The sequence below is a fragment of the Canis lupus genome, chromosome 16, assembly GCF_048164855.1.
Source record: "Canis lupus baileyi chromosome 16, mCanLup2.hap1, whole genome shotgun sequence".
NCBI classification, from domain to species: Eukaryota; Metazoa; Chordata; class Mammalia; order Carnivora; family Canidae; genus Canis; species Canis lupus.
The window spans coordinates 11,275,806-11,291,604 of record NC_132853.1 but is presented as its reverse complement, the minus strand read 5'-3'; the positions used below and the strand labels follow the sequence as shown (position 1 = coordinate 11,291,604).

Here is a 15,799-nt window from a genome sequence, read left to right as displayed (position 1 = left end):
GGCTGGGGTCTGGCCCCCAGGCTCAGGGGCACACTCCCCCGTCCCCAAGAAACAGCAGGGACCCTGAGGGAAGAATTATGTCTGGACATGGCTTCTAAGTGGTCCTCAGTGAAGCCTAGGGGTCCGTCAGGCTCACTCAGCATCTGAGGAGAGGCCTGGCGAGGCCTCACCCCAGCTGGACAACACCAGAGGACCACACTGCGTACAACAAATGCCATTATTTATTTTGATGTTTTCAAAAATCAAAACGTTTTCAAACACAACTAAGATATAAAATACAGCATAAAATGAGATTTATACCTATTTCCCACATAAAGCAAAAAAATTTTCAGAAATTGTTTTGCCAAAGCCAATTGGTAGTATTTTTTTCTCCTCCCTGCAAAGGCATCTACCCTGTCCCAGGCACCGGCCTGCGCAGGGCCCCAGGAGGCCAGAACACCCCCTAGCATTGAGGGTGTCCTCTGACCACACCCGTCAGCCTCCTGGGGTCCACCTGTTTCTACAAACTGACAAAGAAAAGGTCTTGCGAGCACAGGGTCAAGAGGGACCCGTACCGTCAAATACCGTGTCACAGAGGAACGGACCTGGCTGAGTGTCGATTGATAGGACTGTCGTGCTGTGCTGATGGGGGAGGGGGTAGGCCAACAGGTGGCCCCAGCAGGTAGAAACCCCTTTGTGTGGTAAATGTCCTAGTGTCGGGAAGTAGAAAAAGCCTCTGTCCGATAAGCCATTGCTTCATCTTCAGAAGGCCAGAGGGGCATGCAAGTGGGCCGTGGGGGAGGGTTTAGGGACATCTGGGGGTGAGCCTCCACCAGGGCGGGGGCGTCAAGAAGGTGTGCCATGTGGCCCTCAGGTTTGGTGGGTCCAGGCTATGGAGCCAGTAAAGGTTCTAGGAGCATAGGTAGGCAAAAGCGGGGCAGGTTCCCCACCTCACACTGGCTCTGGTCTGGCTGGGAAATGTGGATCCTGGCTCAGGACTGGCCCCAGCATCCCTGAGCAGGACCCTGAGGCCTGCACACCTCGCTGATGAACCAGGAGAAAAGAAAAGCTCTGATCAGTCCTCACTTGAGTTTGGTCAGCCTGCCCCCAAGAGGTTCTGGGGGAGGACTGGGGGGAAGCACAGAGATGTCCCACTCTCCCCTCGTGGTGTTCGCTACAGCCCAGGGAGCAGAGAAGAGTCACAGGCGCTCACTCCCCCAAGAAGAGAAACACAGTATAAGGCAATGTTAGAAAACTTTAAATACAGGATTAAGATCCAATCGGTAAGGCATCACAAATCGTAAAAAGTAATTTGGGCTGCATTCAGCATAGCAAATAGACACTCTGAGCAAGCGACAGCCTTGAGAAGATGGTAAGTCACGGCCACTCAGCCTGGGGAACTGCTCCCTCCCGCCAGAGAACCAGGCGGGTGCTCAGCCAGGCCAGGCCCGTGGCTCAGCAGAGGCTGTGTAAAGGTCGGGGGTGAGGTAACTGGTCTGAGAGGCCGCTTTGTTGCCGCCCTGCCCCACGCGGCTGCCACTCAGCCCATACCCCTCATGGGGGAGCCAACTTGCAGGCATGTGGCCAGGCCAGGGTTGGAGCTGGGATCCCTACGGGTTCTGGGGCGCCGGAGGACCTCGGGCCCCTCCGTCCCCACCCTGAGCCACTAAAGCTCTGGGGGGATTACTCTCTAAAAAATCTACCAATCTGAGCTGGCTTTCTGATGAGGGACTTCACCATGAGCAGCGGCCTCGGCCACCCCTTCAGTACAGCTTCCTTCTTTGGGTTTGGGTCTCGAAGTGCTGTCACTGTTCCCACAAGTAATATAACGCAAGGCAGGGACAACTTGAAGCCACGGGTGCAGTTTAAAACCGGGGCTTTGACAGTGTATTTGATGTTGGGCTAGGCCGTCCCGAATTCTTTTGTTTTGGCTAAAAACGTAAACTTAAAAAATAAGAAGAGGGAGACCACTTTGAATGATACACCAATGTATCTGCTTACGGTACAGCTTGAGGCCCCCACCCGCAAAACAAAACAGGAACTGAGGCCACAGCCCAGCCGGCCACTCACTCCGAGGCCGAGGCCTTGCCTTGGTGGGGGAGGTACTGCCGGCCAGCTGGCCAGCCCCGATGGCCGATACTAGGGTGTGGGTCCAGAGCAGATTTAACCATCAATTTTCAGGTGTCTGCAAATAAATTCTCAAAACATCTGTGCCTTTACCAAGGGAGAGAAGGGAAGAGGATACATAAATGCTGGCAGTTTTGTCGAATCCACCCCGAACCAGTCCTCGATGGCCACGGGTCTCAGCCAGGCAGGGAAGGGGTGTGTTACCACTCTTTCTTCTTTTCGTCCATGGAGACGCCCCCGGGGCCCAGGGCCACCACCAGGAGCAAGCCTCCAATCACCGACATGGTCTGGAAGAAGTCATACTTCAGGAAGTCGTGCATAGGCTTATAGACAGGAATGGTCCAGAAGGCGTTGAAATACACGTTGATGGCAAACAGCCAGACGACAAGAGTCAAAGCAGCCAACTTGGTTTTAAAACCAATGGCCACTAAAATCATCAGAGCTGTGCCCACGATGTTCTGAAGAATCTGCAAAGGTCGGAAGGCAAGAAATTCAGAAAGAGGTGAGGAAGAAAAGACATACTCATACTGTGTTTTATCAACAGGCAAATGCCAACTTCCCTTGTCAGTGTCGGGGCGATGTCACAGAAGGGCGTGCGTCCAAGTGAGAAGTAAAGACCGGTGCAGGGGGCGGTACACAGAGCAACACTCTGAACACCAACGGTCAGGAAGGGTAAAGGAAAGCCTCCACTGCACAGGCTGTGATTTACCAGGACCCTGGGAGCCTGCAAGCCATTGAGATCTTCCCCAGTACTCTCCTTAGGGCTGGGCTCCCCCTCCTAGGGCGCCGGGAACCCCTCCTGGGAACCTCTCCTGGCCAGGGCGCCCAGCCGGCTCAAAAAAGGGGCACTGTAAGCTCCTAGGGACAGGACAGAACTTCAGCTCTGTAGCCGACACCTGGCGCACATAGAATGCCCTAAAGGTGGGAGCGGTGGGCAAGAAATAAAGTGAGGGTCTGTAAGGAGCCTGAGTGGGCAGCCCGGAGGCCAGCACGCCGGGTGCCTGGTCCTCCTGTAAGCTCAGGGAGACTCTAGACCTCGTGTGCCCACTCTGGGTTCACAGGACTTGACGGGTCTTCATTCCTTTTCGTAGGATCAAAGGTTTGCTTCCTTTGAGCCAACTCATTGGAACATCATTCCAACAGCCCCTCAACGAGGCTGAGTATGCAACCAGGGAAGGGGATGGGCTCCCAAAGGCCAGGAGACCTGACACATCCAAGCAAACAGGAACACTTACCGAGAAGAAGCTGGCATCAAAGTGGAGGAGGGTCATGAACATCAAGACCAGCAGAACCCGGCCTCCCAGCTGCATGTACTGCTTGGGAGAGCTCTCGCGCATGGTGGGGACCCCTGCGAACATGCTCTTCCCCTCAGAACGGGACTCCGCCAGGAGCAACAGCAAGCCTCCTCCCAGGGCCAGATTCCTGACAACAAACACCAGGTGAGTCACTAAGGCTCATCGGGCATGTGCCCCTCAGACCAGGTCACAAGGCCTTGGCGGGAGCACAGAAAGGGCCCCTAGGTCCCTCTCCACACCAAGCTGGACCAGCCAGGTGACTGACTGATAGCTCCAAGGGCCTTCTGTGGCTGTTGTGCCAAATGGCGACAGGAACCTGAACACGCTCGGGACCCATCCTAGTCCTGGCCCCACTGACGACCAGTTGGGTCCCTGTGAGCTAGTGCGCTCATTCTGGCCTCCTTCCCTCCCTCATGAACACAGGGCTGGGAGAAAAGGCTGCCTTGTCCCCTGTGCTCGGGGCGGGGAGGGGGAGCCTCTGCCAACCCCCCAGACTCCAAAGCCACTCGGACCTAAAGAAGTTCACCCCGACTGCTAGTTACAGGGTCTAGAGACGTGAAAAGAAAGCTCACCATCAGGAGCACACATACCTCATCAAAAACTTCAAGTCCCATAGGATGCTGTAAGCAATGGTCTGAATGGAACAGAGAAGAGAGACAGAAGCTTAAGTCTCAGCATTTTCAAACCCATTCAGACTCCTACCGAGGCAACTTCTCTGCCATGAGTGCAAACATTAGGAGGTACAGAACAGCTTGGACCCCAGAACAGCGCCAAGTTCTACAACCTGGCTCAGCATCTCTCGGGGCATGCTGCCAGCCTGGACCTGCTTAGCACACACCTGCTCACCAGAGCTGTGCCCAAGGTGTGCTAGAACAGGTTAAGATGCACTGTGTTATGCAGCCCGCGCAGCCCACAGGCACTCCTTAGGAGATGAAATGATAAGATAATGTCCTGGCCTCAGCCAACCTTATGATTCGTCCCCCAGTCAAAGGAAACTCCGGAAGATGGCAAAAACGTGGGTACCCAGAGCTCGGGGCCTTCTCGGGGCACCATCTTCTCCAGCTCTCCTGAGCTTGCTTTGAGGAAAATCCAGTGATTTCTCAGCAAAGAAAAGGAGGTTCAGCCAGAGGCAGAAGGCTCAAAGGGGAGGGAAGCCAAATCCCCAAAAATGCCTTTTTGCAGAAGCTCAGGAAGAGAGAGACCCGGATCTCACGCCCCATGTACCTGCAGTGCTATGATTCCAAAGAGCCCAAAGCAGGCATACTGCACGAAGTTCCTGCTCAACACCAGGATGCAGCCAGCTGGAAAGGAGAAGGGCGAGGGTCAGGGGGCTGTGGGCATGTCCCAGGTAAAGGGACGCCACCGGGTACCCGGGTACCTGGCCACCTCGCCTGAGCCCTGTGCAGCAGCAGCCTAACTACCCACCCCAAGGAAAAGTGACTTCCAGGAGAACCAGTGATAGGCGCAGACCACACGCCTCAGCTGGACCTCGCTTATTGGAAACTTGGTTCTAGAAAGTAGATCCCTTACACCAGAGAAGGGGCCTCTCCCAGAGTGTGTGGTCCCTCAGAAACTCCATGGACAGACTAGAAAGCCCCACGAGGCACAGGGAGGGGGGCTGCCACCAGAAGACAGCGGTCAGCAAAGGGAGAACCCAGGCCCACGGGAGCTGAATGCCCACCTGATGCTCTTCGTCTTCTGTGTCCTTTCACTCATCTTCCCCTGACACCCAGGGTTCCAGCTCGCCCATGTGTCCCTCTCCAGGTGCTTGAGACAGGGACCATGTCATCCCCCCCAGGTCCCCCATGTGTCCCTGTCTAGGTGCTTGGGACAGGGACCGTGTCATCCCGCCCAGAGGCCTGCTGCCCGGGAAGGAGGGGAGGGGGTGCAGTGACCACCCCGGAAGACCCCCAGGTGACACTGTCTCCAGCCCCCGAGCACGCGCTTCAAGGCCACTCACTCAGCTGTCCGAGCAGGTTGAGCAACACGAAAGCGGAGGCCAGCGCGTAGCCACAGCCCCATGTGGTGTCGATGTAGTCGCGCTGCTCGCCCCACTGGAACCACATGCGGACGCCGTCCTCCAGGAACGTGCTGATCAGGCACAGGCGCGCCACGTGTGGCAGGTACTGCTTCGTGACCCGGAGGAACTGCAGGCACAGAAACCACTGAAGTGGTTGCGGGCCTGACGTCAGAGCCCTGCTGGTGCCCCTCTCCGCCCAGCCCTGTGGGGCTGGCTCAGGCCCCTGGGCCCCGTCGTCTCACACGCGCGTGTGGGCAACGACGGTAATCAACGCGGAGCTGACTCTCAGGCTGGGGCCTTAGTGGATGAGGGTCACGGCATGAAAAGGCCCCACGAGCCCACCCAGCTGCCTCCCTGCCCACCTGTGGGCCCCTGCATTCTCTACCATGGGCCGTCCCGCCCAGAGATGGGGGTAGCATCCCTGGCCTCTGCTCACCAGATGCCATCAGCACCCGCCCCAACCGTGACTGCCAAAAATGCCTCCAGACGTTTCCATGTGTCCCAGAGGTTGGAGGGGGAAACCTCTCCCACTCCCTCGAGAAACTGTCGTTTTATAAAAGGGCAAAACCTAACCCCACACCCGGGGGGCCCACTCAGTGCTGCACCCACCGGACACTGCTGTGCCGAGGCCTGACCTGGCCTGCTGGTCACAGCCGGCCAAGCCACGGCCTTCCAGACCCAGCAACACTCAAACCCTCTCTACATGGAACAGGGCTGAGCACACTTGAAATGACAGTCCACTTGGGTGATGGCCAGGGTCCCAGGCCTAGAGGGCCTTCTGGGGGCCCTAACAGGATGCTCACGTGTCTATACTTCACCGGAACCTGCAGAGCAGCCAGGAGAGGCCAGGCCCTGGCAGCCATGCGTGCATGTCCCAGGCCCACACTGGGCAAGAGGGAGCCCGGGCAGGTGTTTGCGAGCACTGAGCACACATGTGTAACTGTGTGCCCAACAGCTGGAAAGCCCTGCGGGTCTTACAAACACACACTAACAAATGGAAGGCGCACTGTGTCAAGGGCAGCGAAATTCAGAAAAGTTTCAGAACTCGCTGGCAAAGGTCAGAGAGACAAGAACAGGTGGGATGGCACGGTTAGGAAACAAAAACTCGAGTTGAATTGAGGCACAAATGTCGCTCAGGTACCCAGCAGCCACTTTCTCTTTCCAACCTTCAAACCCAGTGCAAAGGGACACCGTACCACACACAGTAACGGCGGCCGCTCGGGGAAGACAGCCCCACCCACAGGAGTGACGTGTCAGGCAGAGTCTAAAGGGCATCTGTGGGTCTAGCCCCCACAAAGGGATGGTCAAACGAACGTCACTGCTCCTCTTAGGGCCGATGAAAGCGTACTGGCACCAACGAAGGGGTGTCTAGTATCGAAGAGCATCTCTTAATTGTTGGCGTTTTGAAAAGTTGCTGTCAAGTTCTAGAAACAGCTGATGCTCGCAGCCACAGGTAACGAGCCTCTGGCTGTTTAGATCAGCCCTCAGTTGGCCAACTTTGGCTCGGTCAGCAGAGAAGCCTCCCCACCGCCTGCGCCTCCACCTGGACCGCGGCAGACAGGCTCACCTGGGAGGGAGGGAGAGCGAGCGAGGAGAGAGATTACAAGCCGAGTGTCCTTTCTCTTCAAATCTCCTGAGCCTGAGCCCCAAGGTGGCGATTCTGCACACGCTCACTCAGCCCCTGACCCTCACTGAAGCGGTGGCAGAGGTCACAGTGAGAAAACAGATGCCCAATCAACCAGGTGGATGTGGGCAGATGATGCTGTGAGTCCTGCCAGCCTGTGTACTGTGGCGGGACACGGAGGCAGGGGACAGCTGGATTAATGGCTGCTAAGATTCTTCCCAACTCCAATAAGCAGAGGAAAAGGAAGGAAAAAGACCCTTATTTAGAAAAAGAGAGGCCTCAAATGTCCCACCAACTTTAGAGTCTACATAAGAGCATGTGTAGGATGTACGCACACTCGGTGTACACACCCCGCCCCGCCCCCCTCCCCCCCCCCGCCCCGTCGGCAGATGCCACCAGCCCTGCCACTTCTGCCTCAAGGCCCCCAAATGCTTTCATAAGATCCAGCGACAGTCACTGGTGGCATCACTCCCAGTCCAGTCATAGAGACACAGAGAGCGGGGCCACGGCAGGACTCCGGGGGAAGCTGAGACCAAAAGGCCGGCAGGCAGACATTGGAGGTTTGCTGACCTGCCTCGGACCTGGAACTGAAAGGTGCTCAGTGTGCTCTGAGCCCGGGCCCTCGGGCCTCACTCTGAGCCTCCTCACCACCAAGCACCCCCGTGTAACACATGCTCAGCTCTGCCGCATGGCCCAAGAGACATAGGCAGTGTTTAAAAGCCTCTGTGCCAGTCTGTACTCCTAATTTGAGTGTCTGGGTCAAGAGGATTAAAGAGCAACAGGGAGACTCCTCCCTGCCCCATGAGACATGCTGAGGAGACAGCTCCAAGCTTGGGGGGGGGGGGGGGAATGCCAAAATTCAGGTTATCTGTGCTATGAAGTAAGCATATCTCTGATTTTCCAAGTCAGATGTCGTCTAGGCTTAGGGCCGACTGTGTTTTGTTAAGTCAGGCTGCTCCAGCGCCTTTTAAACCAGCCAGCCTCTAATAAGCACCTGTTTGGACTCAACATGGGAAAAAAAAAAACAAAACAACCCTGTTTTAAACATAAGGCCAGGGGGATCCCCGGGTGGCTCAGTAGTTCAGCGCTGCCTTCCACCCAGGGCGTCATCCTGGAGTCCTGGGATCGAGTCCCACGTCAGGCTCCCTGCATGGAGCCTGCTTCTCCCTCTGCCTGTGTCTCTGCCTCTCTCTCTCTCCTCTCTCTCTCTCTCTCTGTCTCTCATGAATAAATAAAATCTTTAAAAACAAACAAATAAACATGAAGCCAGGCCCAATTTTACTGATTCCCTGAATGCATGTTGCTCACAGCAATTCAGATGTGGCCACTGAATCCACACCATGCATCTGCGGACAGCATGCCCTGGGCACAGCAGAGAAAAGCTCCTAAATCAGGCAGCCCAGCAGCACCCACAAGCCCAGTGGTTCCCTGGCTGGTGTGGAAGTGGTGGCAGTGGTGGCGCCCAGAGCACCTGCAGGCCTTGTGGGCCTTGCGGGCCAGGTAATGCCCCCTCAGGATGCTGAGACCCAGACTGCCTCGTACGGGAGAGAATCATGGCAGGAGAGCTGGAGACGGACACGGGGCAGGGACAGACGGCAGGAGAGGACAGTCAGCCTCTGTGGGGCCGGCTTTTCACCGGCATCTCCAAGAACCTCATAGTCAAGCCCGACATGGCTCATGAGCAGTGACAGCACCTGAAGGACTTCCAAAATATGGAAAGCAGGGATTTCTTTATGAGGGGTTATTATTCTAGAGGGGATTTAAGAAACATACCCCACCCGAAACAGAACTCTGAGCACACAGCAATCAGGTCCCAAGCCACCTGCAGCTCCCACGCAACACAGAAAAACTCACTTTCTCGGAGTATTGGGGACAGAAAGGACTGGAGGGAAACAGTCTGCAATTTTTGGTTGAGGACTTTGAGGAAGTGGAGAGGGCAAGTCAGGTCTGATCACCAGGGACTGGGGCTGCCCTTCTCAGGGGCCACCTCAAGCCTACACGTCCCAGATAATTAGAGCTTGCAGTAGGGTAACTTCCTTCTCATCAGGCTGAGTCAGGACTGGAGCAAGAGTTTGGTGACTCACACGTGTGCATCCATCATGACCCCAGAACTCCCCCAGCAAGTCTCCCGGAGTGCCACTCTGTGGGTTCAGGCTGCACCTCCAAGAACAGGAACAAGTGTCAACTGGCCCTGGAGACGACCTGGCTTTCCGTACCCAAAATCCACGTGACCAAGAGCCTAACCACAGGAGAGCAGCAACAGGCCACATGGAAGAGAACATAGCTGTGCCTCACTTTCCAGGAGAAGCCTCGCTAACCACAGTTCCCCCCCGCCATGGCCCCACCCCGCTCCCCAGAAGAGGTAGGGCCCCTCTTCTTAACCTCCTAAGGCAGGCAGGTGGGGAGGAAGGAGCCCCCTCTGCCCTTTCCCCTCACTCCTGGTGGCGCAGGGCAGGCAGCCCTGGGAGGGCAGGGGTCACAGAGACACGGAAGGAAAGTGATGCTGAGACCCCATCACTGTCACCAGAGCCCCACTCACACCCAATGGCCATCCATGGCTGTGTATCCAGAGTCCTAACACCTGTGGGCCAGGTATGCCCAGTCACTGCTGTCAAGGCCATCCCGGCTACCCAACGCTTGACCAGGGGCCCAGGGGCGCTGCATGGGGCAAGAGCTCCTAGGACTGGCTCTGCCACACCCAAGATAGGTTAAAACCAAAGGCCATCATGGAGAGCAAGGCCCCATGCAGCTTATCTGTCACTCAGGTGATGAGCTGTCACACTGAACCTATTAGGTGCTAATACTCCTGCTGGCTGGCACAGATGTACTCGGGAGCTACATTCTGCTGCACGGCAGCAAGCACCAGCTGCAGGACACAACATAATTCTGGACTGCTGAGTTCACTGGTCTCTGGCTCCTTCCAACCTGGTCTCAGATGGCTTCCGAATGCCTGGCTTCTGCAGAGGGCACGCTCAGCATTTTCTCTAGCGCCTGGCTTCCTGGGAGCAGGACACTGTCCCTGGCCGCCCGGGGCGAGGAGCCTGACGCCAGAGATGCAGCTCTGAAGAGCCTGCCAGCCAGAACTAACCAGACAGCTGACCCTGTACTCTCACCTCTGCAGGCCCGAAGGAAAGGCTGCCGGACAGCCAAGAGGTGAGGAGCCCAGCCTCCGATACGAAAATGTGGATTCAGAATTCCGGCCTACCACGTGCCATGCAAGACCACCGCCCCACGGCTGAAGATGGAGGTACGTGGCCGGCCTCACCCGCTCCGGAGGGTAGCACAGCGCCAAGTGTGGAGGACCTGCCCCAGAGTTAGCAGTTCAGGATTCTTGTCCTAAGTACTGGGGGAACACAGGCCTTTTTAGGTCCCCTTCGAGCAACCCAGACTTTCTGGTCAAATCCTGTCACTTGGTTTTTGCTTCTGTTCTCTGAAGACAAGGTTAGAGAAAAATGGATATGCTACCTAATATTTCCCCATTCTTTTCTTTTGAAATCATTTTCATTTTAAAAGCCTGGACTCAGGACGCCTGGGTGGCTCAGTTCGTTAAGTGTCTGCCTTGGGCCCAGGTCATGATCTCAGGGTCCTGGGATCGAGTCCCTGCTCAGCAGGGAGCCTACTCTTCCCTCTGCCCCTTCTTCCCCTGCTCATGTTCTCTATCAAATAAATAAAAATCTTCTTAAAAAAATCAATCAATAAAAAGAAAATCCTGGATTCCCAGCACTTTTATGATTGGTTGCCTTCTTTTAATATTATGTGGATAAATGTTAAAAACAAAAATGCCACCGCGGTGTGGCCAAATTTTGTCCATGGGAAGCCGTCACTTTGGCTCTGCCCTCTTATCTGCCCACATCCTACTGCGTCAAGCCTGCCTGTGGCAGAAGAGGCTCCTGACTTTGGTTCTGAAGAGCACGAGGGCCACTGCCCTCCCCAGTCACCCATCAGGGGGCATGGAGGGGTCTTTTGACATCTGCTACCACCACCCAGGTGGGCCTTGGTGCTGATAAACCAACAGCAGGAGCCCACACTGCCTGACAGACAGCCCTGGGCCACTTTGGATGCTGGGTTTGATGCAGCATGCCCTTTTTACAAGAAGGGGTCCTCCCCCCCACCCAATTTATGCCAGAAGAACACCAGGCCTCAGAAGCTTATGGTACGTGGCACTAGCCTTGGGGCGAGGCTGGAGTCTGGGTTTGCCCCCACGCCCAAGCCCCGGGCCAGTCCAGAAGCTCCCGCAGGCCCTGCCTGCCTTCCCAGCAGTAACTTGGTACAGGCAGACCCCGTGTGCCCTCCACAGGCCTTTCCAGTTCCACGATTCTGCTTCTTTCATTTAATACAGAATACGTGGAGGAAAAGAAGAAAAAAATTACATAAAGAGATTTTTAACTTTTATTTTTTTCCCCTGTAAGAAAGTTTATCATTTGATCGTTGGCAGCAGCTGGGGTAGAGACATTTTAGCTAGCTCCGGTTATGAAATGCACTTGCAAAATCAGGGTTCTTCAGGCTGAAGAGTGAGTGTACAGAGCTCTCCCGGTCCCCTTGGCTGAGAGGAGCCATGTTCTCAGGGAGTCGCTACTTGGGAGAAATGAAATCAGGTCACTAAAGCCATGACAGTGAAAACTGGCGGGGAAGGAAGGCCTACTGAGCTCTCGAGAGCTCTCAGCATGAATTGTTTTTGCAAAGCACACGATTTTTACACTGCATCTGTAAGCACAGAATCGTGACCTTAGGAAAAACTAGGTCTTCAAGCTGATATACTTTTTCTCCCCCGAAGCGGTCTTAAGATAGCAGCTCGCAGGAAAGTGGTGGAATGAGGACCCGATGAGCAGACCGCACGAGGCAGATTCACCCCTTGAGGGGAACAGTGGAAAATCTCGCTCACCCACGCCCAATCAGAAAACACTCATTTATCTCTCCTAAAATCGCTCAAACAGCACACAAGCCTTCTGATGAACCTTAGCTTCAGAGTTTGATCACTCAATTATCACCTCCCTAAAAATGAAAAATCTGACCTCACTGCTGTAGGCTCTGGTGGGACCACAAGCACCTTAAGTGAAATAAGGAAAGAAACTCACTTGGGTCAGACGCGGATCTGCCTGGCAAAACAGAAGGCTGTTAGTCTGTAGGCATAACGGGATACTTTCACAGGTAAAAGGCACACGAAATCCTCAAAAGCTTAATCAAAAGCGGGCGGGCGCTCTGCCCCGGCCCTTTCCGGGACCTGGTTCTGTCCATCCAGTCTGTCGCCAACCGCCCGCTCCAGGGCTTCCCTGTTGCTCAGAATGCCACCTGTGCAGTCGGCAGGGAGCGGGGAAACCCGCCCGGGAAGGGAAGGGACGGGACGGGAAGGCGAGGCAGGCTTCCCCTCCTCCAGGCCGCGGCGCGGCAGGCGCCCATTCCCGTCGGTCCGGGGCAGAGTCCAACCGGGCAGGGCAAGTGCGGGAGGTCGGAGGGACCCCCGGGCCAACACGCGCGGGACAGAGCAAAGCGCGGCGTGCGGGGGCTGCGGGCGGCCGGGGTGCCGAGCAGGGCGCCCCCTTCCCCGCGGGAGGACCCCCGGCCTGCAGCCGGACCGGCCGCTCAGGATCAGCGCTCCGCACCCCGCCCCCCGGTGCCGGTGCGAGCGGAGCGTGCGGGGACCACCCCGACTGTTCCGAGGGAGGACGCTGCGCGGCGGCGGGCGGCCCCGCGCGTCCCTCTCCCGGAGCGGCCCGGGCCGGGCGGGGGGCGCGGGGGCACGAGGGCGGGGGTCACGGAGGGCACGGGGCGCGGGGGGCGCGGGGGGCGCGGGGGGCGCGGGGGGCACGGGGCGCGGGGCACGGCTCCCCGAGCTGGGCGCCCTGGCGGGCGGCGGCGACAAGCGCAGGCCGGGCCGGGCGCCGGCTGCGGGAGTCGGGGCCGGGAGGCGCCACGAGCCGCGGGGGGCATGCCCCGGTTGGGGGAGGGGGCGCGATCCTCGGGCGGGGGCCGCGGGAGGGGCGGGGGCCGGGGCCGGGGCCGGGGCCGGGCGGCGGGCCGCACCTGGTCGGCGAAGTCCTCGGCCGTGCCCATCAGGTCGTTCTGGCCCATGGCGGCGGCGGGAGGCCCGGCTCGCTCGGCTCGCTCGCTCGCTCGGCGCTCGGCCCTTCGGCGCCCGCGCCCGCGCCCGCTGCGGCCTCCACAGGAAGTGCCCGGCGGCCGGCCTCGCTCCTCGTCCGCGGCTCCAGCGGCTGCCACGTAGGCCAAGCCTTAAAGGGGCCGCGCCGGCGGGCCCGCCCCGGCCGCGCCTTAAAGGGGCCGCGCGCCGCACGCAGCCGCCCCGCCCGCCGCCCGCAGGCCCCGCCCCCGGGGTGGGGGCTGGGCCGCTCGGCCGGACGCGGTCTCTGCTGAGCGCGCTCAGGGGAGGGTCCGCGCGCCGGCCAGGGGGGGCGCAGCCGCGGCCCCCGCGGAGGGAGACGAGGCTGGGAGTCCCCCCCCCTCCGCTGCAGCCGCGATGGAGAAGTACCAGGTGCCAAGTTGTTCCCTGGCGGGGGGGGGCAGGGGCGACGAGTACGCGCCAGTTCGGTGCGAGCCAGGGACCCGGACCCCGCCACCTCCCCGCCCCCGACTGGTTTACCGGTCACAGCCGGGTCACAGCCCCACAGCCTCCCGGGGACCCGGACACACACCCCCTCCCACCTCCCCACCCGCCTACTGGTTTACCGGTCACAGCCCCTGGAGAGGGCCAGGGTCAGCCATCAGCGCGTACGGTGACCTCGGCTACCTTCGGAGGTGACCTCCTGGCTGCCCTTTGGTCTCTGAGCCTGTTTTCCCCTCTCTAGAATGATGGATGAAATGAAGGACTGGCCATCCCCGTCTGTCTGAATAGCTGATGGAAAAGAGCTCCACCTCTCCCACTCATGGGTCCCCAGGACTCCGTAAAGCGTCCAAAATTCAGTATCAGGAGCCCCCATACTCCTAATACAGCCCATCAGTAGTCCTGGGTAGGAGGACTTTAGCCTTTTCCAGGGCCTGCGAAAATGTATGAGACTTGAAAAATTCATAAAACAAAAGGAAAGCTGCAAAATAAAAATGAATGAATGTTTAACTGCTTCTATACATAATGGCAACTTTATTAAGTGTTGTAAGATTCAGTCTTTGTAAAAATGTCATTAATTTGAAAACAATCTGTAGATTGGTTTTTTTCTCACTTTGTGAGCACTCCATTTGTGTGGGAGGACTCCCAGGAGTCAGCTGGTGGTAAAGGAGACAAGTTTCTGGGGCCCAGTGAATTGTAAAGGCAAAGTGACCTTTTCAGGAAAAAATAACGACAGACCCTATCTGAGATACAAGTGTGTTTTACTGTTTAGCCCACCGCTTAAGAGGGCCAAGGTATGTGCATTCCTAGACTGGCTTACGCTGCTCAGGACGTGGTCCCCAAAATTCCCTAAGCGGGATTCGGACTGCAGAATCCAAGATTTGCCTGGCTCTGAGAGCCCCTAGACTCCAGGTTCCATCTCCTGCGTCCACTCCCCTGTATCTTGCCAGGCTTCCTCCATCCTCCCACAGAAGTAATCCCAGCAGCCACCCCCACCCCATGGCCCATGGGCTCTCTGCACAGAGTTCTGACATGGCAGCTGTCTCTCTGGGGGTTTGGTCCAAAGCACAGGCTCTGGAGTCAGACCCCAGAGTTCCAGTCCAATCCAGGCCATCTAACTTATTAGCACTATAGCCTCAGACACAAGGACCTCGGTCCCTGTGTGCCTCAGTTTCCTCGGTGTGAACAATGGCGATAGCAATAGTGCTGCTCACAGGCGGTGGCTGTAAAGTGCTTGGCCCAGTGCCAGGCTACTCATGGCTGTGACTATGCACCAATTTAGTTGTTTGTTTGGATGCTCAGTTTGGAGGTGGGTGCTGGAAGCTGGGGGAATAGGGGAATAGAGTGAATAAAGCTCTGCCCCAGGGAGGTGCTGGCTCTTGGGTGCCCACTGGTCCCTGCTGCAGATTGGAGAAGGGTGTGGGGTGGAAAGAGGTCCAGAATTGGCACCCGAGAGATGGGCTTGGGTTCCTCAACCTTCTGGGCATTTCCTGCTCTGAAAAATGTGGTGGAGATGCTTGTTCTCCCGGCCTGCAGGAGAAATTGGGGCCTGAAAAGGTGTCGGGGCTAAGCATACTTTGAAAAGTCAATAGCCTGTGCGTTTCCTGAAAGCTGCTCTTTCTCTTGCTGGTAGATTTTGGGCCGGCTGAGTCCTGGGGCCTTGGGGGTGAACCTGGTGGTAGAGGAAAAAAAAAACAAAGTAAAGCACGTGATAAAGCAGGTAAGAGGTGGCTCCTGTGTGGGTGGTCCCCCCAAACATACACGCATCATCCCCATGTTAGGGAAAGGTTTCCTGACATGACAACTGGTTCCTCTCCACCAGCAGTCACAGAGGCAAATCCAGTCAAGGGTAGACATGGGGGTGGCATGAGGCTCCTCAGGCTTCCTGGCACATCTGACTCTCTCACCTGGTTGGAGAAGGAATGCTCATTTGTCCTTCAATGACAACAGCAACTATCCGTATGGTTTATTCAGTAGGTGCTTCATGCCAGGCTCATATTAATCTCCCACAGCCCTGCAAAGCTGGGATAGGGAGACTTGGGGAGGCTGCAGGCTAGCCAATGTCACACAACTCCCAAGAGGATTTGAACTCAGGCTACCTCAGCGGGGCCACCATTTTACCAAAGGGGAGCCACGACCAGGGTGGAGGAGGGGTGGGCAGGGACTTGCCCAAGGTCACTGGACGCTAAGGGCAGGAC

The 15,799-nt window shown here is 57.1% G+C and overlaps 2 protein-coding genes across 3 annotated transcripts in view; one reads left to right on the top strand and one right to left on the bottom strand.

Annotated features, from left to right (window-relative positions):
* Positions 1–203: 203 nt before the first annotated feature.
* Positions 204–13,244, bottom strand: SURF4 (surfeit 4). 2 transcript variants are annotated; one of them, XM_072778604.1, is made up of 7 exons: positions 13,067–13,201; positions 12,121–12,141; positions 5,362–5,548; positions 4,626–4,702; positions 3,992–4,035; positions 3,342–3,528; positions 204–2,573 (listed from the first exon to the last, which is right to left on the bottom strand). In XM_072778604.1, the coding sequence occupies exons 1-7, from the start codon at positions 13,112–13,114 to the stop codon at positions 2,307–2,309; spliced, it is 831 nt and encodes a 276-aa protein (XP_072634705.1). In that variant the 5' UTR covers positions 13,115–13,201; the 3' UTR covers positions 204–2,306. The 2 variants fall into 2 exon arrangements, with proteins under 2 accessions (XP_072634705.1, XP_072634706.1); XM_072778605.1 differs by lacking the exon at positions 12,121–12,141 and having other exon boundaries at positions 13,067–13,244.
* A 133-nt stretch (positions 13,245–13,377) lies between these two features.
* STKLD1 (serine/threonine kinase like domain containing 1) overlaps positions 13,378–15,799 on the top strand; it is a 23,613-nt gene continuing 21,191 nt past the window's right edge. The window contains exons 1-2 of the mRNA XM_072778599.1: positions 13,378–13,532; positions 15,235–15,321. Coding sequence (XP_072634700.1) covers positions 13,518–13,532; positions 15,235–15,321 — 102 coding nt within the window. The 5' untranslated portion in view covers positions 13,378–13,517. The remainder of the gene's footprint in view (positions 13,533–15,234; positions 15,322–15,799) is intronic.